We start from the raw sequence: 25,070 nt of genomic DNA on the forward strand, positions 1-25,070 counted from the left end.
TGTGTGTATACACATTTTTACAAATTAAATAGTAAAAAAAAAAAAAAAAAAAAAAAAAAAATAATAATAATAATAATAAAATATATAAAATATACAGAGTTGAATATGTGCAAAACAAGTGGCATTTATATACAGTGTGGAGTGCATAATGTTGAAGTTCCAGTAGTGAAGCTGAGGTGTCTATGACGTGTTCAGCAGTCTGATGGCCTGATGGAAAAAGCTGTCTCTCAGTCTGCTGGTACGGGACCGGATGCTGCAGAACCTCCTTCCTGATGGAATCAGTCTGAACAGTTTATGGCTGGGGTGACTGGAGTCCTTGATGATCCTCCCCGCTTTCCTCAGGCAGCGCTTCCTGTAGATGTCTTGGAGGGAGGGAAGCTCACCTCCAATTATCCGTTCAGAGCACCGCACTACTCGCTGGAGAGCTTTGCAGTTGTAGGCGGTGCTGTTGCCATACCAGGTGGTGATGCATCCAGTGAGGATGCTCTCAATGGCACAGTGATAGAAGGTCCTGAGGATGCGGGGGCTCATGCCGAATCTTTTCAGTCTCCTGAGAAAGAAGAGGCGCTGCTGCGCCTTCTTCACTGTTTTGTTTGTGTGTACTGACCACGTAAGATCCTCAGCCAGATGTACACCAAGGAACCGGAAGCTGCTCACTCTCTCCACAGCAGCGCCGTTGATGGTGATGGGGGTGTGTACTTCTCTGCACCTCCGGAAGTCCACTATCAACTCCTTTGTCTTTGCGACGTTGAGGGTGAGATGGTTGTCTTGACACCAGTGGGTCAGGGCGCTGACCTCCTCCCTGTAAGCCGTCTCATCACCGTTGGTGATAAGACCCACCACTGTAGTGTCGTCCGCAAACTTCACAATGATGTTGGAGCTGTTAGTGGCTGTGCAGTCGTAGGTGTAGAGTGAGTACAGGAGAGGGCTCAGTACACACCCCTGTGGAGCACTAGTGTTCAGTGTGATGGGGGATGAGGTGATGCTGCCCAGTCTGACCACCTGGCGTCTGTCAGACAGGAAGCTAAGGATCCAGCTGCAGAGGGAGCTGCTCAGTCCTAGATCCTGCAGTTTCCAGTCCAGCTTCGAGGGAACGATGGAATTGAATGCTGAGTTGTAATCTACAAACAGCATCCTCACATACGTGTCTCTCTTCTCCAGGTGTGACAGGGCAGTGTGTAGTGTCAGGGCTATGGCATCATCAGTGGACCTGTTGTGGCGGTATGCAAACTGTAGAGGGTCCAGTGAGTCGGGTAGTGCAGAGCAGATGAAGTCCCTGACCAGCTTCTCGAAGCATTTGCTTACGATGGGGGTCAGGGCTACAGGTCGCCAGTCGTTCAATGAGGAGATGGTGGAGGATTTGGGTACAGGGACGACGGTGGCCATTTTGAAGCAGGCTGGGGCTACAGACAGAGAGAGGGAAAGGTTGAAGATGTGCGTGAACACTCCAGCCAGCTGAGCCGCGCATGACCTGAGGACGCGGCCGGGAATCCCGTCCGGACCAGTAGCTTTGCGTGCGTTCACCTTCCTGAAGCACTTCCGCACATCCTCCTCAGACACAGTGTGCGCACTGACGTCATCCGCGGTGCGCACACTGTCCGGTCTCATGGTGTTCGCTGTGTCGAATCTAGCGTAGAATACGTTTAGATCCTCACACAGAGAGGCCGTGGTCTGCGGTGTGCTGGTTTTCCCTCTAAAGTCTGTGATCGTGTTTAGTCCCTGCCACATACTCCGAGGGTTGTCAAACTGTTGCTCCACCCTGTCCCTGTACTCACGTTTGGCTGCTTTGATCGTCTTCCGGAGTTGGTAATGTGCGTGTTTGTAGTCCGATGTGTTCGCGGAGGCAAAGGCGGTGTTCCGTGGTGGATAAAGGAGGTGGATAAATGGGTGTTTAGGTGTGTGTTTAACCTCCCATGTGACTGAAGTGGCAGAGAGCCAGAACAAGTGTTGGCTGCTGCAGAAGACAGGAGACAGCTACAAAAGCAACCTCGGTAGCCTGCCGAGATCCAGCAGCTAATGTGTTTCTCCATGTTTTCTTCAGATAACCAAAGCAGGGAGGGCCACATCCCTCGTCCCAGTAGACCTGCATTTTCCCAGTGGCTAGACATTACAGAGTAGACAGAGATAGATATATAACCAATCATTTTGATACCAAGCGGCACACATAAACACGCTGACCGGTGAGATTCTTTCCCTGGTCAGCCTTTTACTCTGCTGCTATCTACTTCCCTGGAGACCTAAATCAATTTCTACCAAGACCCCAATGCCAGGTGCTGTGGGAATCTGAGAGTGTTTAGGCTTGTGCTCAGCTAATTTTGGCACCAAGAGGCCTCCTTAATCAATAATCTACCCTGTGCAGGAGCTGAGGAGATTGCTTCGGTATTTCTTTCAGCTGCTCTCTCACTGCCAAGGAGGACACAAAGCTTTCCGCTTGTCCCGGTTCCATCTGAAGGGTCACTTCTTTGTGATTTTCAGGATTAAGCTGTCATTCAATCACAGTGCCGCAGTAGACGTTTCGGTTAGAAAAAGTGATCATTGTCTTACCGCACAACATTTAGAAGAGACGGTCATTGTCTTCCAGCAGAAATCAGTAATAACACCAGAGATTATGCAGATTTTCAGAGCTGTTCGACAGAAAATTTCCACAAGCTATTCATGCAGTTGTAAAGACGCACAGAGGGGAGGCAGGGCTGAGCGTGAAAAACAGGGCATCACGCTCTGCACTCCTGTCTTCTCAGATCATCTGTGAAGCAAATGGCCTGTCACCACACTAGCTGCATCAGTGTGAGCATATTTAACTGTCTCTGCTGTCAACAGACTGTAAAATGGAAAGTGCTGATAACGTTGGGATACTAACAGGTATAAAGAGACGGCCGCGGGGATGCTAGACGCTTATCTGCTCCCCACAAGCCTCCGGTCGGAAAGCCCGGGACGCTTGGTGCTGTAATGTGATTTGAGCAACACTCGTGTTTGATTGCCTCATCAGATTTGTTGGCTTTGAAACTAATGAGCAGCACACGCCAAGCATGCAACGCTGATGGTTGTTGGAAACATGTGATGATGATCGGAGTTGGGGTATGTAAGCTGGAGCCGGCGTTTTGGAAGCATGGATATCAAGAGGGAACTTTGTTATCATGTACCTTCTTGTGTTTGTGAGCCATTAAAATAGATTTTTATCTAAGCTCTATGCTCTTTTTATAATCCGCATATTTCCCTAGCAAAAATCCAGTCATACCTGAAGCCATCCCCTCACAGTTACTCCTGCCTGTTGTGAGCTGAGCCATTGCAGGCCTCTGATGCAGGCTGCTGTGCACCTGAATGATAAAAGCTTTGCTCAAGGGCATCTTACAGACAGTAGCAGAGAGGGGGGGAAAGGGAATTCTGACTGTCTGCTTTCTACTCCCTCTTTCTGAGGGGTCATACTGCCGTTTTTCTATTATGATATGATATAACAGTGTCTGCCATTTCTATTCTTCCTCTATCTTTTGTTTCCTAACTGGACAAGCCTCTGTCTGTATCCTCTCTTGTTCCAGTCTCTGCCTGATTGATGGGCCAAGTAATGGCCCTCCACACTGACACTTTTATTTGCAGAATTTACAGGCAAGCAGCACCTGCTGCGGGCAGATGGTTCTATCATCTCCTACAGTAGCCAGATGAGTTCATGTTTCACAAGGTACATATGGGCGCCATTTTAATCAGAATTCAGGTTAGCTTTTCAGCAGGCCTACTGCTTGCACCCATGTTTAAGAATCTATCCGTGTTTGCAATCGTAGGAGTGCTGTGCATAAACACAGGAACAAGAGTGGAATTTATGGACTGCATATGTCCCTGTTCCTGTACAGAGTTATTAGCTATGTAAATCCAAGATTATGACATAATCATGTAATTTCAGCCCGTCTGTTCGCTAAACTAGTTCCAGCAACGACAGTAGATGGTCCTCAGCTCTGCAGAGCAAACCAAACAGTACCAAGAAAGTACTCACATGTAATATCTAATGAAATAAAGGGTATTCAATTGGGATTTTGACCCCCTGCGTCATTTTTACTATATGAAACCTAACACTTGTTCTTTAATGATTTCAAAAAGTAATGTTCATTTTTCCTCATGTTTGCTCATTGCATCATGTTTTTTCACAAGTTTTCTTGTGCTATATTTGTGGATGTTTCACTACATCCAAACAGGATGAAACCGTCGCAGATTCTGTGGAAAAAAAAGGTGTGCTTATTTTAGCATAAAAATGGCAACCAAGACAAGTCATGGGCACTTTCAGTTTGCCAGGTTGTGTCGAAAACCGAGTGTGGACTATAGGAAGACAAAGAGCTTTGGGTTTTGGTGGCATGGATGGAGCCACAGAATCACTGTGATACTTTGGTTAAATCAGTATTTCTGGATACAGTTCAAAAACCAAATCATCTGTCAACTAAATTCAATTTTACTTATGCAGAATGAAATCACATTAGTAGTTGCCTCAAGGCACTTTATATCGTAAGGTAAAGATGCTACAACAATACAAAGAAAACCCCAACAATCAAACTGCCCTCTATTAGTTAGCACTTGGCGACAGTGGGAAGGAAAAAATGCCTTTTAACAGGAAGAAACCTATGGCAGAGCCAGGCTCAGGGAGGGGCCATACATCTCCTGTGACCAGTTGGGGGGTGACGACAGTTACTTAGTTACGCTAACCTGCCATCACAATCAGACCTGTTCACATTTAGATGATGAAAACCAATAGAAATACCAACAGAAATATTTCTGTTGGCTTATTTGATGAGAGAGAAGCGTCTTATTATATTTTGTCTCCAGATGCACACCGTTCTAATGATGAGGACTTTGAAGATCCATCTTCTAATAGCTCATCTCTCCCCTAGTTATTCATTTACCCAGGGTTAAATAACCAAGAATGAGTTTTGGATCTGCCAAACGAAGCAGTTGAGTTGCTTCAGTCTAGGCTCAGTGAGGAAAACCTCTTCCTAGCAACCAGATTTTCTTTTTGTAGGCATCATGTGAAAAGTCTTTGAAATGGTTGATGCCTTTGACTATTGTTTTGATGCTGAATGTCTTTTGGGTACAATGGGCTGTTCATTGACAGGTCAAAAGCAAGCTTAAGATGTGCCCTACAGCATAATGGCAATTACTTTGCACCCATACTAATTGATCATTTTGTCCAGTTAAAAGAAACCTACAAAAATATGAAAATTGTACTGGAGAGGCTGAATCACATTTTATGAATCAGCTGAAAATACGTACAATAATTGGACCACTTTGTTGTTTTGATGCTTTGATATTTTTGAACTCTGATAATAATGACTAGTTTCCAGAAAACATTTTTAAGCAGGTCTGAAGCAGCTTGCAGCCTTCATGTTTTCAATTAAAATAATTAGTTGATTTTTATTTCAACATAACTGTAAAATTCAAGTTAACTTTAATGTTAGTTGCTGTGGAGCTACCTGGACTACTCCATTTTCGGTTTGTGGATGCTTCAGTTGTAAAAGTTTCACTCTGTAAAAGCTTGTTTTTACAGAGTGGGTGGGGACACAGTTGTGAGCAAACTTAGTTATCTGCTACAGGTCTTCCGGTATAGCCATGCCAAGTACATGGTACTCAAAGGCAATCTGGTATATTTTCACAAGCAATCTTGAGGCTTTAAACTGCTGAAACTGTTGCAGCTTCTTCTCATTGGATTCATTTTGAAATACATAAAGCTGCTGAAGGTCAAGAAGGTGCAAAGTATGCACTTAAAACTGCCCTCTTTATAGATCTCATGTGTGAATGTGAGTAATCATGAAAACTGCTCTTTCTCAACGAATGAATGTAAACATTATGCTGTGTTGTGACATAATCTTTACTTTGCCGGTCTAACGGAGTAAAATACACTCCTTGTAATCAGTTTATTTGATATATCTCCTTCTCTCTCTGCTCCTAGCTATCGGCGAGCCGGTCAAGTTGGAGTGGTATAACCCCCAGGGCGAGCGCATCGTGGCCTCTAAGCGAATGGCGCTCCACACAGAAGCATCCAGATCCAAGCTCGTTATTTATAATGCCATCATCGAAGATGCGGGTATCTACCGCTGCCAGGCCACCGATGTCAGTGGTCACACTGAGGAGGCCTCCGTTGTGCTGGAGATCTACCGTAAGCTTGATAACACACACACTAGCTGACACATTTACCCACAGATGCTCTGTGTTTGCTTCCTAAGGAGATTGGAACATAAGGACACGAAGAGAATAAACATCTCACATTAGCTTTTGATCACCAGGACAACCAGCTGATTCATATTCTCTCTACCCTCTCCACAGCCACAAGCTGCGTTAGCTCTCTGTGTGTGCACATGCATCTTAGAAACCTAAGATTTCTAAGATGCATGTACCTTTGACTTTGTGTGTGACTGTGTGAGTTAGACTGATTCTTGTGATTAAATTATAATGACGGCTAGCAATGCCACAGGATTTAGATCCTGTCAGGAATAATGAGAGATCGGGCACTGACTTACCTGCCTTGCTGACCAATCACTATTTCCTGGGAAAAAACTTAATGTTTTGCCCAGGAAATAGTGTTGGTGTTTATAGACCTTTTTTTTTTTTTTTTTACTGATTCCATTCTAGCAGTAATCAGTGAATTTGCATCTTTAAATTGTTGTTCAGCAAGACATCCGACTGAAACCCCACTAGCTTATTGCTGTGATTTAATTTAGAAATAAAACGAGAAAAACATGTTGGTTTCACTAAGATCATCTCCTGGAGCAGGGAGCTTTGTGCAACTTAGGGAAAATTACAATGTAGATCTAAAAAACACAAACACATGTTTTATGCGGATTTAAGTGGAAAGGAATTCAAGCTAACAAAGCCTGACAGGCATAAAATAGCATTTTTACACCAATAAAGTGATTCCCAGAACTATTAGCTGGAAACTTGGCATATGTGCGGTGTGTACTTAAACAGTTTGGGGACATTGGACAAGTGGAGGACAAAAGAAGTGTCAAGCCTAAAAACAACTATCTACAGCAGATGAACTGTGTCTAAAAGTCATGTCCTTAAGAAAAGGACATAAATAAGAAAAGACCAGCAAAAACCCAACACAGGACCTGAGAGATGCATCTAGCCCTTCAGCTGATCCATCCACTGTTCACTGAAACATCAGGAGAAAGTATTTCAGTGGAAGGGTGGCTGTCAAGGAAGGGAAACTGGGAGAAAAGGCTGATTATCAGTGGCAACAAGTCTGATGGCGCGATGAATCCAAACTGGATATTTTTGATTCAGAAATCATCAGTTTATAGAGAAGAATTCAAGTGACAGGTACAACAGTGAGGAGGCTCTGTCATGGTTTGAGGCTGCGTTTCAACCACCGGTGTTGGAGATCTTGCCAAAATTGATGAATTATAAAGACAGAACTGTATCATCAAATTTTGATCAACCATGCAGTGCCATCTGGAAAGTGTTTCATTAGCATTAGTTTTGTTTTTTTTTGTTTTTTAGCAGGAAAATGATCCCAAATGCACTACCAGTGTAATAAAAGCACACCTGGATAGAAAAAACACAGTGGTACACTATCAGTCGTGGATCGGCCTCCCCAGAGGGCCCGGTGGCGCCAGTGTCCGGCAGCTTCGCCTCTGTCAGTGCGCCCCAGGGTGGCTGTGGCTACAATGTAGCTGCCATCACCTGTGTGTGAATGGGTGGATGACTGGATGTGTAAAGCGCTTTGGGGTCCTTAGGGAGTAAGTAAAAGCGCTATACAAATACAGGCCATATACTGTATCTATGGCTGTATCTGTGTAGAATTAGTATTAGCCTGCTATTCAAGAGAATTTGGTGTCAAATCAAGGTGTGAAGTCATTTAGTGGAACACTTTAAAGTGGGTTATAGAAATCCAAGTTTTTTTTATTAGTCTATTGACAAAATGCTTGCGAGAGCAGGGTTCATATTAAAAAAAAAAGATCATAGGTAGAACTCTCTCTGTTCGCAGGTGAGAGGACAAAGATTCCAAAAGCTACAAGCACAAAAGATAACATAAGAGCCAAGTGACCTCTGAGGTGTGAGTCTTTGATCAGGAGTCTACACAAAGTTTAATTGGAGAAAACGTACATGGATTTGATTCCAGAGCTCACTCACACACACACAGTTATATGTACACACACTCTGGAAATCATCACCTGCTGTGTGGCTGCCTTTTCATCCTCTCCCAGCGAACCATTAGGGGAGACATCACAGCTTCAATCACACCTGCCACCACTCAGCCTTTGCCTCATTCAACACATAACCAATTCCCCAAAATCATTGTTTCCATGGTAACCAGGCATCACTCACTGGGGTCCTCAGTGTAGATTCCATGAGCAGCAGGCGGATGAAAACCACCCTAAAATCCAGCCAGGTGTTCTGCCAGCGCACAGTCGGAACAGGCGAGGACTCCTCTGCACGGTGCACAGACCTGCGTGCTGCAACATGTTCTACATGAAATTCATGACCTGTGGGAGACCAAGTGTTGACATCTTCTCCGCAGTTGCTGACTTCTCTATGATGGCCAGATGTAATCATGCAGCACGGATTGTCAGATCAGTTTGGAATTAAAAGCTGGTCCACAGTCTGATGAACAAAGCAGTAGCTAGCAATGAGTTAGTGGCCAATCTTGTGCTAACTCACATTAAATTTAGTACACACATGTTCCCTGAGATGGCAACTAATTAATTCAGGGATCCTCTGATTCAGTTTTTTCCACCAAAGCCACAGTGAGGTTAGTATTTCTAATTTTAATTAGAACTGTAAAATCTAAAAGCAAATCTTGCCATGAAATTTTGACATTTGAGTCCTAAACAACAAGAAAAGTTAAGTAACCAATTTGCTTTTTATCTATAGTCATTTCAAAATTTGTGCTTCTTATGCACCATGGTTTATGGCCAATTAGCTACAGAAAGTGATACTTGGGAAATTTTAGCAAGATAACATATTTAACACTGATGCTCTCCATAAGAACATTATCTGGTTAGCATGTACATTTGTCAACGTGAGAATGTAGCATGCTAGGATTGCCATTTAAGCAAAAACATTGCTGTTCTGTGTGCTGTGCCTGCTAGCTTGATTTCTGTTAGTACTCCAGTGTAATGCAGTATGGTTGCTACTATATTAGCACTACTGTTTGAGCCACTCCTTTTTTTTTCATTTTCTGAACAAGTAGCTAGTCATATTTGTGGAGGTTTTTCAAAGTTGTCTTTAGTGACTGCCAATAGACTACTTGCACTAGGGCATGTGACGTATTTCCGTTTCCAAATAGTACCGCTTGTGCGTTTCCGGTACGTTTGCTTATCTATCGGTAGCTATGCTAATGTCGCTTCAGAATGAGTATAAAAAGGAAAGTATTTAAAACAGAACATTTTCAAAAACAGGAGAAGAAATACTCCGAGCATTGCTGTGTCCCACTTTGTTCAGCTTCAGCCAAATTTAATGGCATACTAAGTTTTCATGCCTTTCCGACCCACTCCGACTTGAGAAGACAATGGCCGGTAAACATACGCCGGGATCATTTCACGATCACCTCTCACACCAGGGTCTGCTGCAGACACTTTGCCAGTGATCAACTCATAGAGCCAACAACCCTCGATGGTCGAAGGAGGCTTATTAAAGGTGCTGTACCAACACTTTTTGAGTGGAATGGCTATAAAGTTGAACCACCGCGGCGTAGTGTTTGGGAGAGAACGGAGCGACGCCCTGAACTAGTTCCTCCTGACGATCAAGAAGAGCAAAGTCTTACAAGAGATCATGACTACTGCTCAGTCCCTGAGCCGTCTGCATTGGACATATCTGCATCAGCTGCAGAAGACCTGTCCAAAGACGTGGAGACTCTGAGGAAGGAAATACAGGAGTTACGTGTCCAGCGAGAATTTGGGTTACAGCGTTTTGCTGGCTCCGACACTGACATCCGATTCTATACCAGGTACACCTAAGTTCTATTCAAGCTAACTGTTTAAAATATACCAAGGTCACCATCAGTTAAATTTCGAAAGTTTTTCCAGTCTTAATGAAAACAAAATAGATATTTACTTTTCATCTCTAATCTGTATGCTGGTTCGGTTAGTGACAAGGAACTATTCAAACAATCAGGCATTGCTGAGAAGTTGACTGAAGACATGGCAGTGATGGTAGGTAAGGGCTTCCTAATCACTGATTGTTGTAAATGCAAAGTGTACTGCCCACCTTTTCTATCTAAGCAGAAGCAGATGCCAGCATACCAGGTTAAGGAGACGCAGGCCATAGCCAGACTCAGGGTACATGTGGAGCGAGTCATTAGGAGGATCAAACAGAACAAACTTTTTGATAGCATCATTACCATGTCACATGTTTATAATCAGAGGTGTGGACTCGAGTCACATGACTTGGACTCGAGTCAGACTCGAGTCATTAATTTTATGACTTTAGACTTGACTTGAAAAAATGTTCTAAGACTTGTGACTTGACTTAGACTTTTACACCAATGACTTGGGACTTGAATTGGACTTGAACCGGTTTACTTGAAAAGACTTGATATTTCACCCCAAATATAAAATTTAACATGCATATTATATAGAGATTGAAAATGTGACGTCATTCACGGGTAGAACCGCAAAGGATTCTGGGAACTCGTGGCAAGCGGTACTAGCGCACGCAGGCTTTCAATTAAAATCAGTTATACAGCGATAAAAAGAAACACAAAAATGTCAAGAAGCTGTTGTATTATTAACTGCAATAGCCGGTCGCATGACAGCCACGGGAAGCCGACGGGTAAAGAGATCGGTTGTTATCGGATTACGTCGTTGAAGAGAAATTGTTCGAGCCATGTTTCCGAAGTAACAAAGAGGCGACTGGATTGCAGCCATTCAAAGATCAAATATAACGTCCCAGAACACTCCAGCTCACAGGTTAGTCTGCTCCAAGCATTTACACGAAGGTCAGTCTGCTGTTGTAGTTAACACGTCATTTTCACAACATAATTGGTGATATAGGTTACAAGCAAGTCTGGCGCTGAACAGAAATTGTCGCGCTATGCTCCTTTATTTATTGTGCATAAATAGTGAATTGTCCTGACACAATATTGCGTTTCGCTTCTGTTATTATGGTACATTGACAAAAACATATACTTTTATTCACAGGATAAAACAGTTGTTTTGTATCACTAATTGCCCAGTACGATTACAGCATACAGTATTATTGTCACTGCTACATTTCTGTAACTCGTACCAGAAATTATTTCCACTACTAATTGATTACCGTTGAGCTCAAAGGTCCTATTAATAAACGGTTAAGGAATGTGTATTTATGACGACGATTTGTGAGACTGGTAAACTTATGATACGTACGATGGTCTTTCGTTCTACACGGTGCATTTCAAGGTCCTGCACCCATCCGTCGGTAAACTGTACCTGGGCTTGTTGCAGTGACCTGAAGTTACTAAACTTCATGAGTGTATGCACTCACTCCAAGAACCGTATGATTATAAATATGCATATAAATATGCTAAGATGAGATAGCTGACTTCATCTAACTAGCAAATGTTGTCCAGGCTACGTTGGTGATACAGTTTTTTTTTAATGTGTATGATATTTTTGTCATGCGATTTTAAAGCTGGTCCTACAACCGCATCCAAGAATAACATGCAGCTTATCTCAGAACTGTCGGTGAAAATTTTTCTTGGAGCTAGGTTTAATTGAGCTGCATTTTAAAGAGGTGCAATTTCACAATTTGTGTATATTTTCTAAGTTCACTATTTTGTCATGTGTTGAGAAAAACACAGATTTTAAAATTACATGGTCTAATATTTACATTTAGCATATAACTGCAACATTATTTTTTCGTTGTTTTTTTTTAAAGACTCGAAAGGACTTGAAATTCAAAGTTTCAGACTTGTGACTTGACTCGGACTTTTACACCAGTGACTTGAGACTCGACTCTGACTTGCCTGACATTACTTGAGACTTGACTTGAGACTTGAGGATAAAGACTTGAGACTTACTTGAGACTTGCAAAACAATGACTTGGTCCCACCTCTGTTTATAATATCAACCAACTGTTTGCAGTGGCATGTATGCTGTCAAATTACCAGAACACAGCATTAGTTAAAAAATGGGTTAAGTGAGACAAGATGGATTTTTCCCAAGACACCAGTGCCAGTAACTTATGGAAAATGACCTGCAGCTGAGGCCACTACAGTTGAATTTCTTCCTTCTCAGCTGACAATACTTGATTACAGAACTGGTACTTGAGTGCTGATAGTTGAGTTGCAGTTATTGATAATTCAAATTCATTGCAAATGTTTAATGTTAATAATACTGTTTAATTATATTACTATATTACTATTCAGATTCAACAAAACTGTTTATCAAAATTATAAAGTAAATCACTAAATCGTTTTAAAATCATAAGTGACATTGAGCTTTTGGAACATCAAAAATACCATTTGTCATTTTCTACAGTTCAGTTGTGTTATTGTCTAAATGTATATCAGTATGCTAGGCATGGAGTTTTAAATACTTACCATGTAAATAAGTTCTGCACAAATTCAACGTTTTAATGTGTGTTTTTAAAAATTAAATTGATGCCATTGCTTAAATAACAGTTTATTGATGTCACATAAAGGTAACATGTAACAACAAAAGAATTCATGAAATATATTGAAAATAAAACATCAGTTATTTTGTTCCAGCCAGCCTGAAGGATCTGTTTTTCTTTTTGCTGTTTTCACTGTTCATTTTTTCAAACACAGGTATCTTGGCATATATATGTAAAAAAAGAAATAGTCTGCCTTTTCTCTGATTGCATTGTGCACATCTGTATCCATGTATATTCTTTGCACTAGGTAGTCCTCTTGTGCCCACACAACAAAGTCACACCACTGCATCCCACTGATGAGCAGTTGTCCTTGCACTTGCCAGTAATATGCGTGGCTCTTTTTTAGTTTAGGGGTACCACATTCCATCTGCACATATTTGCAGTCAATAAAGTTTTGTACATTGGGACATTTGAATTCGATGAAGCCAAACTGGGGGTATCCCATACGGAAAAGAAATAGTAAAAAACTTATATGTGATTACTCATGAAAGTGGCCACTTTCATGAGTAAATCATATAAGGCTTACATGATTTACTCATGAAAGTGGCCACTTTCGCATTACTTTCATACATTGTTTTAGTAAGTATCCAAAACATACAAGTTTCATTATATAATTTTTCAAGGGATCTTATATGTGTTTTCACACTTATATGCTTTTCATACAAGTTTCACACAAGACAGATACAAACTTTATAAGATTTATATATATCTTTTCCATATGGGATTCATTGGGGTCAAAAACAACACCATCAGGAGATGCAGCAAGCAATGGGGTGAATGACCAGACCACAGGGTGAGTAGTTAACATTCATTAGCCTACTATACTCTGCTGCTATTGCAGGCTCCATCTCAGTTCCTCTCCTCATGTCTGCTGTCTGCCTTGTTCCCTTCAATATACGCTCTGCTAGTGACTCGGCCGAGCTCTGGCCTCTGACGTGACACACCTCCCGAAACCTAGAGGCAGTCACTCTGGGCCTGCAGAGCTGATGCCACTCAGACGAAGAGCTTTGCTCACGTGTAGCTTCCTCTATTTTGTGAGCCATTTCCAGAGTTACAGACAAGCTTTTCAGATGCAGAAGCTCTTCTTCTGAGCACACAAACACACAATCTGATGGCAAGATGTCATACCCCTCCAGAGGCAAGTGCGGTGTTGGTGGTGCATCGCGGTGTAGTGTGATGTACCGGGTTGTCAAAACCGGCTGCTGATATGACAGAACACTGCCCTCCTGCACCAGCCCAAAGGCACTTTCCACAAGGGGCTTGTCAGGTCTCATGTTCATTGTGGTCACAAGTGGCCTGTCCTCAATATTAAATTTTGCATATGCCTCCGTTATTCTGAACAAGCAGGGATCTGGTAACGGACCCACCATGCCTCTGTAGAAGCCACTCCTAAAGAAAACATCAATGACAATAATGTAAGGAAGAAGGTTGTTATACTGAACAACAACTAAACTAAAAACTAAAAGGTGTAAAACAGTGGTGCATAAGTTAGAGACTGGGATGTATATGTACATGACTGAGTTAGCCGTCTTCAGAAAGTGTAATGTTGTATGTAAATTAATACCTATTCTGACACATGTATGTATGAAAAAAATAGCAACATACATTTGTAACACGTGAAACCAAATTTTACAAATGTAATTACCGTACTCCAGTCTGGGCCATCCTATTTGGTACTGGCTTAGTGAAGATCATGGAGTTGATGGGTCCTGGCTTCACACCCTAACAGAAGACACATTTACTATGGATGGTGTTGCTGTTCATATGTAAACATGGACTAATTCAAAAACTTTAACCTCATTTAAATTACCACTGTCCGTGGCTTGTGCCATTGCTGTTCAGATTCCGTGCAGCTATGCACAGGGGGGACAACCGGCACTCTGAGTTGTGAGTAGTGTGCTGTTTGGAAGAGCAGTGCCACTGTGTGATTGCACATAACAGCGCCTGCCACACAGGAGCACTGGCTATGTGTCAGTATCACCGGCGATGAATCCAGAAGCTTAATCTAAGAAGAAAGAACGAAAATTAAAAATGTAACATCTTCATGGAAGAGCCGAACAGGAACATAGTTCAGTGTTATGGTTACGCACCCTCCTGAATGCTTAGTGTTTCCTTCTCTCCCTATTAAAACAACTTAACCATGCTTGATAACTGTAATAACTTAGATTGTGTATATTTGCAGTATTAACTTGTTGTCAAATGTTTCTGATCACCCAAACACACGTTGATTTAACTATCTGACTAGTCAAATTAGGAGTGATAAAGCAGGGAGACAAGGAAAACATTCAAGTTGATGGGCCTTTAGGAATGAACTTAACTAATGCTTAAATGAACTGAACCCCACTGAACGGGGATTAACAACTTTACACAGCTTCCTGCCTACACTTAGTCTGTGTGGTGCCTCACTCTTCCTCATTGACCTGTAGCACAGGGCTCTCACACCGACCTCCCCTGACAACCTGTCTTTATTGGACACTGAATAAAGATACAAGTACCATTAGCATTATTTCTGTATTACTCATTTCAGCATGTCTTAAACATATATATTTTACACTTAGCAAGAGTAGCATTAGGTAGTTAACTACCTCCATAGTTAGCCAACTACCTAACGCCATTATAACAGTGTCTAACTACAAAAGTGACATTAGTTAAGAAAACCTCAACTATAGTTTAGGACGACATAAAACACCGTTTAAGAAAACATGTAATGTAGAGAACTGACATCAAATGAAGGACATAGCGGAGTAACGTAGTGTTTGCATTTGACGTTAGCTAGCGTTTCTTTGTCGGTTAATTTACGTTTTCTTACCTTCGTAGTTGTGTATATATGATGCAGCATATAACTTAAATCCTTTATCTAATTTGCTGGCGGGGGTAGTCGTCACTCTGCAAATCCGATGAACATCGGTGATGTTCAATTTTGGGAGCTCTTGTAGGCAGCGAGTGTAGAACATCGCCATGGTTTAACCGCACCGGAAGCACTGGGGCAGGACTACATAGAACGCGGAAGTGTTAGTGCAAGTAGTCCATAAGCTACCGTATTCTTAAGGGAGAGAAATAGGGTAAATTACAAAGAAACAGACTGAAAATGAGTTGCAACAGGTCTTATGGACTGATGAATCCAATCGTGGTGTTGGCGATCTTGTGAAACTGATGGAATTACAACCACAGAAATGTACCATCACATTTTGATCCAACATGCAATACCATCTGGAAAGTTTCTGGTTGGCAAAAATAATCCCAAACACACTGGGAATTCAGTAAAATCAAAGCTGCATAGAACAACACACAAAGGAACACTATCAGTGATTGACTGGCCTCCCCAGAGCTCGGACCTCAACATTATTAAAGCAGCATGGAATCATGTTGGCAGATGAACAGTTAAACTTTGAATGTCATTCAAGAAGCCTGGAGAACTCAGTCAGCTGTCACATTTCGTGAATGTATGCAACTTCTTTAACAGTAAATTCTTCTGCTAATGAAGAATGACGACATGCAAGGTCACATGTAACACATGTTATCTAGCTGTTAGCTAGGTAGCATAGTAATTGTCATTCTCATGTCCTTTTACTCACCGAAAATAGTTAGTAATCCCTCCTCTGTTGCCAACTAAAATGGAATCCATTAAGGCCTATAATAGTGTTCCACCCTCCACACCATCAGGGTATTTATATTGTACTGCAAGCAGTTTACCTGTACTTGTTAGCATAACCAGACTTATGCAGTCAAAATAGTATAAGTAATGTAAGCATCAAAGTGATTCTTATTTCAAGATAAACCCTTTACTGTCACAAAATCATGAAAACCTATTTTGGTGACAAAAGCCGCAACATCAATTAGCTGGTGTAATATGGTGCTGTTTTCAACTGTATTCAGTGACAGAAAATTCATAGTCATTATAGAGTGAGCCAGTACAATGTCTAAGCCTTTCATTTCCTGTTAGTTTATTAATGGACAACGCAATAATGCTGCACAAGCTCATTTTCCAAAACCAGCTAATTTGGCCAGAACACACAGAAACAAATCTGTCTCACATTTGAGGCAGGTCCAGGGAAATTGGCTCGTCAGCTTATCAGACAGTTATCTTTGCAGTGATGTGTCTACGAACGACAGCAAAGAAACTCCAGAGTACTGAGTACATTCTCAATTCGCCAGTGTCAAGTGTGCAGTAGAGTGTTACTCCAGAGAGGATGTTTCCCTTACTGATTCTCTTGTAGAGCAGCACGACTACAAAAGAGACAGGAAATGGATACAAACAGAAGGAACAAGTGACACCAGAATGTTCAAACCTGAGAGGGAGGCAGAGGGGGAGAAAGCAGATTTTGCAAATAAAAAGAACACATATGGAGGGGAGGGTGGATGATAAGAAGCCAACGGAGTGAATGACAAAATCACGCAAAGGCATCCTTGAAGTTAATGAAGACACTGAGATGCCAGACACGTTCACAGGCGGAGGATGCAGCCGGGGAGTGAAAGCTCATTTTGGGGAGCAGCCTGGCATAAATCACAGAGCAAAATGCTAATGCTGAAGCCTCACTAAGGGAAGGGACTGATAGAGGAGCTGTAGCTGATTTATTCACACCCTCACAATATAGCACGCAGGTGATAGCAGGTGGTTGCGGCGCTAGCAGAGCCAGCCCGAACACACATCAAAAGCCAAGGAAAGTGGGGTTCGACGAGAGCTCGTGTGAGATCTTTGTGGGGAAATGCTGGTCCAAGAACGGCGTCCTCGTAAAACACCCAATGTTTGCCAGGAAGAGGACACAGCTTTAAACAAGCACCAAGGGGAACCTATTAAAGAATGCTGAAACCAAGATGGAGTGAATCAAAGCCTGCCTGTGCTTTTGTCAAATTTTGCAAACAGTAAGGCTGCAGAATAACTCTGCTCATTGATTCTTTTATAACTGGCAGCAAGTTAAAGCGAGTTATTTTTTGCTGTCACCTGGTGCTGTTTCATCACACTTGCCTTATCTGTGTCCCAGAAAAACAGTCAAGGAGGGATTAAGCTTTTGCTTTGTTTGATTTTCAGAGTAAAAGCTCATCGTCAGTTTGCACTGTGCATAATTTTTCTCCTGCGTGTCTTTCCAAATGCTTTCGGTGGGAACCAATGGGCATTATTTAACATGACAGCTATGCTTAATAACGTGGTTGTTGTGCACACAAGGGGTGTTATTGAGAATTCAAGCACTGAATGTCAACAGTGAATGTGTGCACGCTGGGTTTGTATAATATTATAGTTTTGAAATAGTCCTATGGATAGCAGTGTTGGTCTGTCACACTGACACAATGATGTCACCTGTTGTATGTGAAGTCCTGTTAAGACACCTCAAACTCTGGGTTTTTTATGTTTGTAGTGTCTTGGATGAGGTGGATCTGATTGGCAAACTTCACATTCGCTGGTTCTTCAGACATGGAAGGAATGCTCGCCTTCTATCCTGTCTGTACCCATATGGAAAAGATACAAACTTTATAAGATTTATATATATCTGTCTTGTGTAAAACTTGTATGAAAAGCATATAAGAGTGAAAACAGATATAAGATCCCTTGAAAAATTATATAATGAAACTTGTATGTTTTGGATACTTACTAAAACAATGTATGAAAGTAATGAGAAAGTGGCCACTTTCATGAGTAAATCATGTAAGTTTTTACTATTTCTTTTCCATATGTGTAGTCTGCAGAGATGGGCAGACTACACATTACTACGCTACCGATTACTTTTTTCAAGTAACGAGTAAAGTAAGGGATTGCTATTGCAAAAACGGTAATTAGATTACCGTTACTTTCCCGTAGGAACGCTGCGTTACTGCGTTACTAAAACCGTGATTTTTTTGCGAGAATGTCTCATGACAGTGATGTAAACGAGTGCCACGTTCGTGACAACAGCTGTGTGCAGATCAACAATGGATCATTAATGAGTGCAGGAGAGAGTATGAGCATGCAGCGTTTAAAGTAGAGATGGACCGATCCGATATTACGTATCGGTATCGGTCCGATACTGACCTAAATTACTGGATCGGATATTGGAGAAAAATAAAAAATGTTATCCGATCCATTAAATATCACGAAAGCACCTCACAAAACTTGCAACACGCCGTAACTCACCTCAGAACGTCGGAGCAGTATGCATCACGTGATAGAGCGGCTGTGGCATGCGGGACCTGTGGTGGTCTGGATAGCATGTGGAGCTTCGCTAGCAACCCGGCATTTCATCTCCGACAAAGTTATCCCCGAGAGAAGTAAAGCAAGTGTGTAAGTCCATCTCTGAATGTTTGTAAAGCATTCCTGCATTAAGCTTAACAAGCGACTGCCTCTTCTTGCTGCTACTTCAATCATGAAACTGATCAATGATCAGCTGATTGGCTTTTCTGTCGCTAGTCCGTCTCTCTTGTTTGTTTTTGGCCCACTTTGCACCAGAATGAGGAAACCAGCGGCTGAACAACAGCAGCACGTTTAAGCTTGATAAGCTGTTGTTAGAATTTATTTAATATTACTTTCTACACCAGGATCTTTTTCTACGTAGCTGACGCTGGTAACTGTGCAGGGGCGGATCTAGCAAAGTTTAGCCAGGGGGGCCGATAGGGCATGAACAGGGAAAAGGGGCACAAAGACATACTTTTCTTTCTTATTCTCATTTAAAATGTCTAGCTTTTAATAAATAATTATCTGTTTTTTAATTTTAATTAGTTTTAATTTGATGTAAAAGGAATAGAAGTCAATTACTGTATATAGTGACTATTAAGTCTAATATATATACCCTAGTAAGCTATAGTACTTTTTCCTTTGGGAAGGTACCATCTGTGCAGTCTGCAATTTTGTTGAAGAAAGATGTTGAATCTATTTAATATTTCTTGAAAAATAATTGATTTCTGTGCATTTTTTTTCACACTGCATCAAATTAAGGTTGATTACGTTGATTAAGCATCATGAGGTGGAGCGTGAGGGGTGGTTCCCTATTTTTTATTTATTTATTTTTGTTGTTGCTGGGAGTTGGAACCCTATTAGTTAGGTTGCTTAATATTTACGCTAAGTACTCTTTAAAATACCAGAATAGGGAGGATGGTGTAGGTTTAAGTTTATTAGATTGATCAGTATTGCTGAACTATGAAACATTTTTTTTTTTTGCATACAGGTATAACAGAATAGCTTTAGTGTAGTTGTTGTTTTAAACTTGAGTATGAACTTATACAAAATGCAGCAAGATATTTAAAAAAAACTGTTTTGTTGATTAAAAAACACTATATCGGATTCATATCGGTATCGGCAGATATCCAAATTTATGATATCGGTATCGGACATAAAAAAGTGGTATCGTGCCATCTCTAGTTTAAAGCGTGGAAGTACTGACCTTACTTTAAGTTTGATTCCACAAAAAGTGACAAAAACATTAGTGTCCGTTGTGCGTGGGAAGGAAATTTCTTTTTACAGCGAAAAAACCCCCTAAACTTCCAAGCAAACACCGAGTGCGCTACGACGTAATGAGAAATTCACAGAGAAACTCGCGGATTCTTCCACTGACCGCTGCGGCACACCTGCACCAGGGCAAACCTCCGCCTACCCTACTCCTGCTTTACAGGTGAAAATAGAGCAACAGGACCGCTAGTCTTTGACTTTATTTATTTCCTGCTGTGTTTTACTTGCATCTATTTGAAAGAGAGAGTGTAAACACACAAAAAATATATATTTTATGTGCTGGAATGTGCAGAAAATAGGTTTAAAAATAGGGGGCAGGGATAGCTCAGTAGGTAAAGTGGTCGCCCCATGATCGGAAGGTCGGCGGTTCGAATCCACTTAACGGCTACCCTGAGGTACCCCTGAGCAAGGTACCGTCCCTACACACTGCTCCCCGGGCGCCTGCTTAGTGGGCTGCCCACTGCTTCACTGAGTGAATGGGTCAAATGCAGAGAAAAACAAGTAATTTCCCCATGGGGATCAATAAAGTATCCATTATTATTATTATTATTAAATGTTAAACAAATTTCTTCCAGTCAGAGAATGTTGCATATAATTAAATTTTTGCTTGATGCATAAAGTTAAAAGATTAAAACTAATAAAACAAGTTTTAAAAAGGGACTTTTCCATTTGATTACATTTTGTATGATGGGTTATGTAGAAAAAGTAGAATTGGGCTGAAAGATCTATCGCTTTATCACCTATTCAGGTTGTAAATCGTGTTTTTTAAAAGTAACTAAGTAATTAATTACTTTTGAAAATAAGTAATCAGTAAAGTAATGGGATTACTTTGTGGGGGAAGTAATCAGTAATTAGTTACTGATGACCTTTTTCAAGTAACTTGACCAACACTGGTAGTCTGTCATCCCTTTGTTGGTTTGTTGATCCAAAAAACTGGACGATTTGGAAGATTCCCAAAGAAAAAAATAAATAAAAACAAAAACCCCAAAACATTGATGTCATACTCAGAATGAATTGGCAGTCGTTCTTAACTAATCTTATGTTAAATCTGTTTAACTCAGATTTGTTGTTGCACCCAATAAAACATTGTGGTAACATGGTTTATATATATAAAAAAAACAGTTTGTCATAGTGGAAAAATTATGTTCTTACTCTCTTTCATTGCTGTTTTTTTTTTTTTTTTTTACTGTGGAGCCAGGTGATGCAATACCATAGAGCTGTGGCTAATTTAGAATGACCACTTAAGCTAGTCGTCAGCCTGAATTGGAAGCCATCTGCTGGGCAATGTCAATGCTAATCACTGTACCGCCACACCACCCGCCGCCAATTATTGGATAAGAAGTAGGATGGGTGGTTACATTTGCAAAAAAGATCAAATGTTCACTTAAATTATGAAGTTATTTATAATTTAAGTGCTGCACTAGGAACTAGTGCAGGGGTGGGCGACTCCAGGCCTCAAGCGCCGGTGTCCCTGCAGGTTTTAGATGTGTCCTTGAACCAACACAGCTGATTTAAATGGCTAAATTAGCTCCTCAACATGTCCTGAAGTTCTCCAGAGTCCTGGTTATGAACTAATCATGTGATTCAGGTGTGTTGACCCAAGGTGAGATCTAAAACCTGCAGGACACCGGCCCTCGAGGCCTGGAATTGCCCACCCCTGAACTAGTGGATAGCAGCTATTAAGTCATCCATATCAGCGTGTTGTTTTTTTTTTCCCATTTCTGCAGAAATGTGATAATGTGGTGCTTCTGTGCTAAAATCACAGATGGCTTTTTTTCCTTACCATCAAATCCGTTTGCAAATTAGGCTATAAATTGATTCAGATGTGCTACTTGACTTCATGATTTCAGATAATGGCTGCATTTTTTCTTGTATACTTACAGGCTACGTCCACACGTACACGGGTATTTTTGAAAACTGAGATTTTCCGTTTTCGTTTTAAAAAATAATCACATCCACACGTAAACGCAGAAATGAAGGAAAACGCTGCTAGGAACATGCCAAAGCAACAGGTGGCGATATATTCCTAACCGTGTAGAAATGTTGGCCAATCAGAAGTCTAGAAGCCTCGGTGAGAAATAGTAAACAAGGATGGGGCAGAGAAGCAGAACCTAGTGGTATGTATGGAGGGACAGTAACTGTGTGTGTATATGTAAGCATTTAAACACTGCAGAGACTACAAGTAACAGCAATAGTATTGTAGAAATTCATTTCACCGAAACAATAACGTGGCGCACAGTGTGACGTCAAAAAAGGCTCACACCTTTGATGCTGCGTTTTCTGCGTTTCTCCGTTTTTCTCATCCACACGTAAATGCAAAAACGGAGTTTTCAAAAATATCCACCCTAGCCGGAGTTTTTAAAAATCTCTGTTTTCAGTGACCGAAAACACCGTTTACGTGTGGACAAAAGGTGCAAACACATAGAAAACTCTGCGTTTTCAAAAATACCCGGGTACGTGTGGACGTAGCCACAAATTCAAGAGTTGTATTCTCGAAACAAAAAAAGCTGTTGTACCTTTGAAGGGACTGTTCTTGCCTAGCCACAAGATGAGCAGCTAGTAGGTCACCCTAACACGTTAACCCATATTATCAAGAAATACAGCAAAGTACTTTAAAATGTCAAACTCCTTCCTCACAGGATACAGCCAAGATTAAGACAAGTGGAAGGAAACAATTTTTTTAAAGCCCTAACTTTATGTTCTGTCTCCAAACAGTCATAGTTAACTCATTCACTGCCACTGACGTCTATAGCCGTCAATTGCAGTGAATGAGTCAATGGGTTTAACTCATTCACTGCCAATGGCTGGCAGTGAATGAGTTAAGAGGGCAGTAAAAGCGCAACAATTTCTGCTTATTTTCCTTTTGATGTTCAGACCTGCAATAAATTGTCTGTTCTGAATGCTCAGAGAGGGGGAAAAAGCTGTTCAATCTCCATCTTGTTTGATCTTGCAGAGAGGCTGACATTCCAGGATGTTCAGTCACCGCAGGAGTTCCGCTATGGTGAGACAGCAGAAGTTGTGTGTGATGTCATTAGCTCCCCGGTGCCCGTGGTGGTGTGGTACTACCAGGACAAAGAGATCACTGAGGAGCACCACAGTAAGTTTTGCCCCCCCTGATTTCACGTATAGACTTTTTTCATTACATTTCTTGGTTTTGTTCTTTTGTTTTTTTTAATTGCCGTGGGAAATTACATCCTACTGCTCTGTCATTTGCAGTGACCAAACAAAGAATGGCTTGTTAGGTTAGCTCAAAGGTATTCAGAAGGCCTCAAGATCAGGGACACAATATAAAGTTATGTTTTGGGATGTGAAGTCTGAATTACAGTAGGTAATCAAAGATCAGTATCAATGACTGTTCTTTAAAAGTAATTGAGTTGTAATTGCCCAAAATTTGAGAGGCTATATACTGTAAAAATATAAATAAAAGTAGAATCCAAAGTTTTTCAAATCTTCTGAGCACAAAACAGAAAACATATCAAGTGTTTAACGTGAGAAAAATGCACCATTCTAAGGAAAATATTTGCTCATGTTCAATTTGGTGGCAGCAACTAGTCTCAAAAAAAGCTGCAACAGGGGCGACAAAGGGCGATTAAGTAATGCTAAAAAGAAACAGCTGCAGGAACATTTTTCATGTGATTAGGTTAACTGGTAACAGGCCAGTAGCATATATAATATAATCCTGGTAAAGGTTTTTGTCCACTGAGAGTAGTAAAGAGCAGTTTTCTACTTTATGCATGAATACATGATACATCGTTCCTGTCAATGGTCACGCTGATTGAGTTGCACGCCCACAAATGTGCAAAGTCCCAAGGAGAAGAAGATGGCTAACAAAACAGAAGTAGGAGCCTCCAGTGCTGAAAACTACCTGCCTAATAACACACAAATATTTAACTGTATTAGGCTAGTGCGTGACCAATACAGGAGACCGATAGCGGTATTCAGTATTTTTTTTCTTTCAGACACACAGAAATACAGTTTCCTGGCATTGGTTATATGTCGTTATTCATTTTCTCATCCTCTGGCTAAATCTGCTTAAGTTATCTGTTTTTTGTTTATAAGCATATAATGTATCTGTTTAATCTTGTGTTAAAGGTAAATTCCTGTTAAAAAAACAAAACAAATATATATATATATATATATATAAAAACACCCAGCACGCCCCTGCGGGCGGTTTATCCTTCAAGCTCGGGTCCTCTACCAGAGGCCTGGGAGCTTGAGGGTCCTGCGCAGTATCTTAGCTGTTCCCAGGACTGCGCTCTTCTGGACAGAGATCTCCGATGTTATTCCCGGGATCTGCTGGAGCCACTCGCCTAGCTTGGGAGTCACCGCACCTAGTGCTCCAATTACCACGGGGACCACCGTTACCTTCACCCTCCACATCCTCTCGAGCTCTTCTCTGAGCCCTTGGTATTTCTCCAGCTTCTCGTGTTCCTTCTTCCTGATATTGCTGTCATTCGGAACCGCTACATCGATCACTACGGCCGTCTTCTTCTGTTTGTCTACCACCACTATGTCCGGTTGGTTAGCCACCACCATTTTGTCCGTCTGTATCTGGAAGTCCCACAGGATCTTAGCTCGGTCATTCTCCACCACCCTTGGGGGCATCTCCCATTTTGACCTCGGGACTTCCAGGTTATACTCGGCACAGATGTTCCTGTACACTATGCCGGCCACTTGGTTATGGCGTTCCATGTATGCCTTGCCTGCTAGCATCTTGCACCCTGCTGTTATGTGCTGGATTGTCTCTGGGGCATCTTTACACAGCCTGCACCTGGGGTCTTGCCTGGTGTGATAGACCCCAGCCTCTATGGATCTTGTACTCAGAGCTTGTTCTTGTGCTGCCATGATTAGTGCCTCTGTGCTGTCTTTCAGTCCAGCTTTGTCCAGCCACTGGTAGGATTTCTGGATATCAGCCACCTCCTCTATCTGCCGGTGGTACATACCGTGCAGGGGCCTGTCCTTCCATGATGGTTCCTCGTCTCCCTCCTCTTTCTTGGGTTTCTGCTGCCTGAGGTATTCACTGAGCACTCGGTCAGTTGGGGCCATCTTCCCAATGTATTCTTGGATGTTCCTTGTCTCATCCTGG

The 25,070-nt window shown here is 41.6% G+C and overlaps 2 protein-coding genes across 4 annotated transcripts in view; one reads left to right on the forward strand and one right to left on the reverse strand.

Moving 5' to 3' along the window:
• The window catches only part of ncam2a (neural cell adhesion molecule 2a), a 473,690-nt gene that overhangs the window by 319,104 nt on the left and 129,516 nt on the right, over positions 1 to 25,070 (forward strand). For both annotated transcript variants that reach the window (XM_085397463.1, XM_085397464.1), the window contains exons 3-4: positions 5,924 to 6,130; positions 22,938 to 23,081. In XM_085397463.1, coding sequence (XP_085253589.1) covers positions 5,924 to 6,130; positions 22,938 to 23,081 — 351 coding nt within the window. The remainder of the gene's footprint in view (positions 1 to 5,923; positions 6,131 to 22,937; positions 23,082 to 25,070) is intronic.
• Positions 13,300 to 15,530, reverse strand: LOC146642351 (uncharacterized). 2 transcript variants are annotated; one of them, XM_085397466.1, is made up of 5 exons: positions 15,380 to 15,530; positions 14,954 to 15,045; positions 14,381 to 14,575; positions 14,216 to 14,292; positions 13,300 to 13,959 (listed from the first exon to the last, which is right to left on the reverse strand). In XM_085397466.1, the coding sequence occupies exons 1-5, from the start codon at positions 15,528 to 15,530 to the stop codon at positions 13,320 to 13,322; spliced, it is 1,155 nt and encodes a 384-aa protein (XP_085253592.1). In that variant the 3' UTR covers positions 13,300 to 13,319. The 2 variants fall into 2 exon arrangements, with proteins under 2 accessions (XP_085253592.1, XP_085253591.1); XM_085397465.1 differs by lacking the exon at positions 14,954 to 15,045 and having other exon boundaries at positions 15,380 to 15,516.

This window comes from Rhamphochromis longiceps, linkage group LG23 (assembly GCF_057381845.1).
Source record: "Rhamphochromis longiceps isolate RC_006_pf linkage group LG23, R_longiceps_female_GT1.1, whole genome shotgun sequence".
NCBI lineage: Eukaryota > Metazoa > Chordata > Actinopteri > Cichliformes > Cichlidae > Rhamphochromis > Rhamphochromis longiceps.

Excerpts from the sequence above, each read along its gene's own strand:
- LOC146642351 (XM_085397466.1), bottom strand. The coding sequence starts at position 15,530 with ATGGCGATGTTCTACACTCGCTGCCTACAAGAGCTCCCAAAATTGAAC. Across the intron at positions 14,293-14,380 it reads GGCACAAGCCACGGACAGTG|GGTGTGAAGCCAGGACCCAT; the intron begins GTAATTTAAATG and ends GTCTTCTGTTAG. Across the intron at positions 13,960-14,215 it reads ATGGCCCAGACTGGAGTACG|GAGTGGCTTCTACAGAGGCA; the intron begins GTAATTACATTT and ends TGTTTTCTTTAG.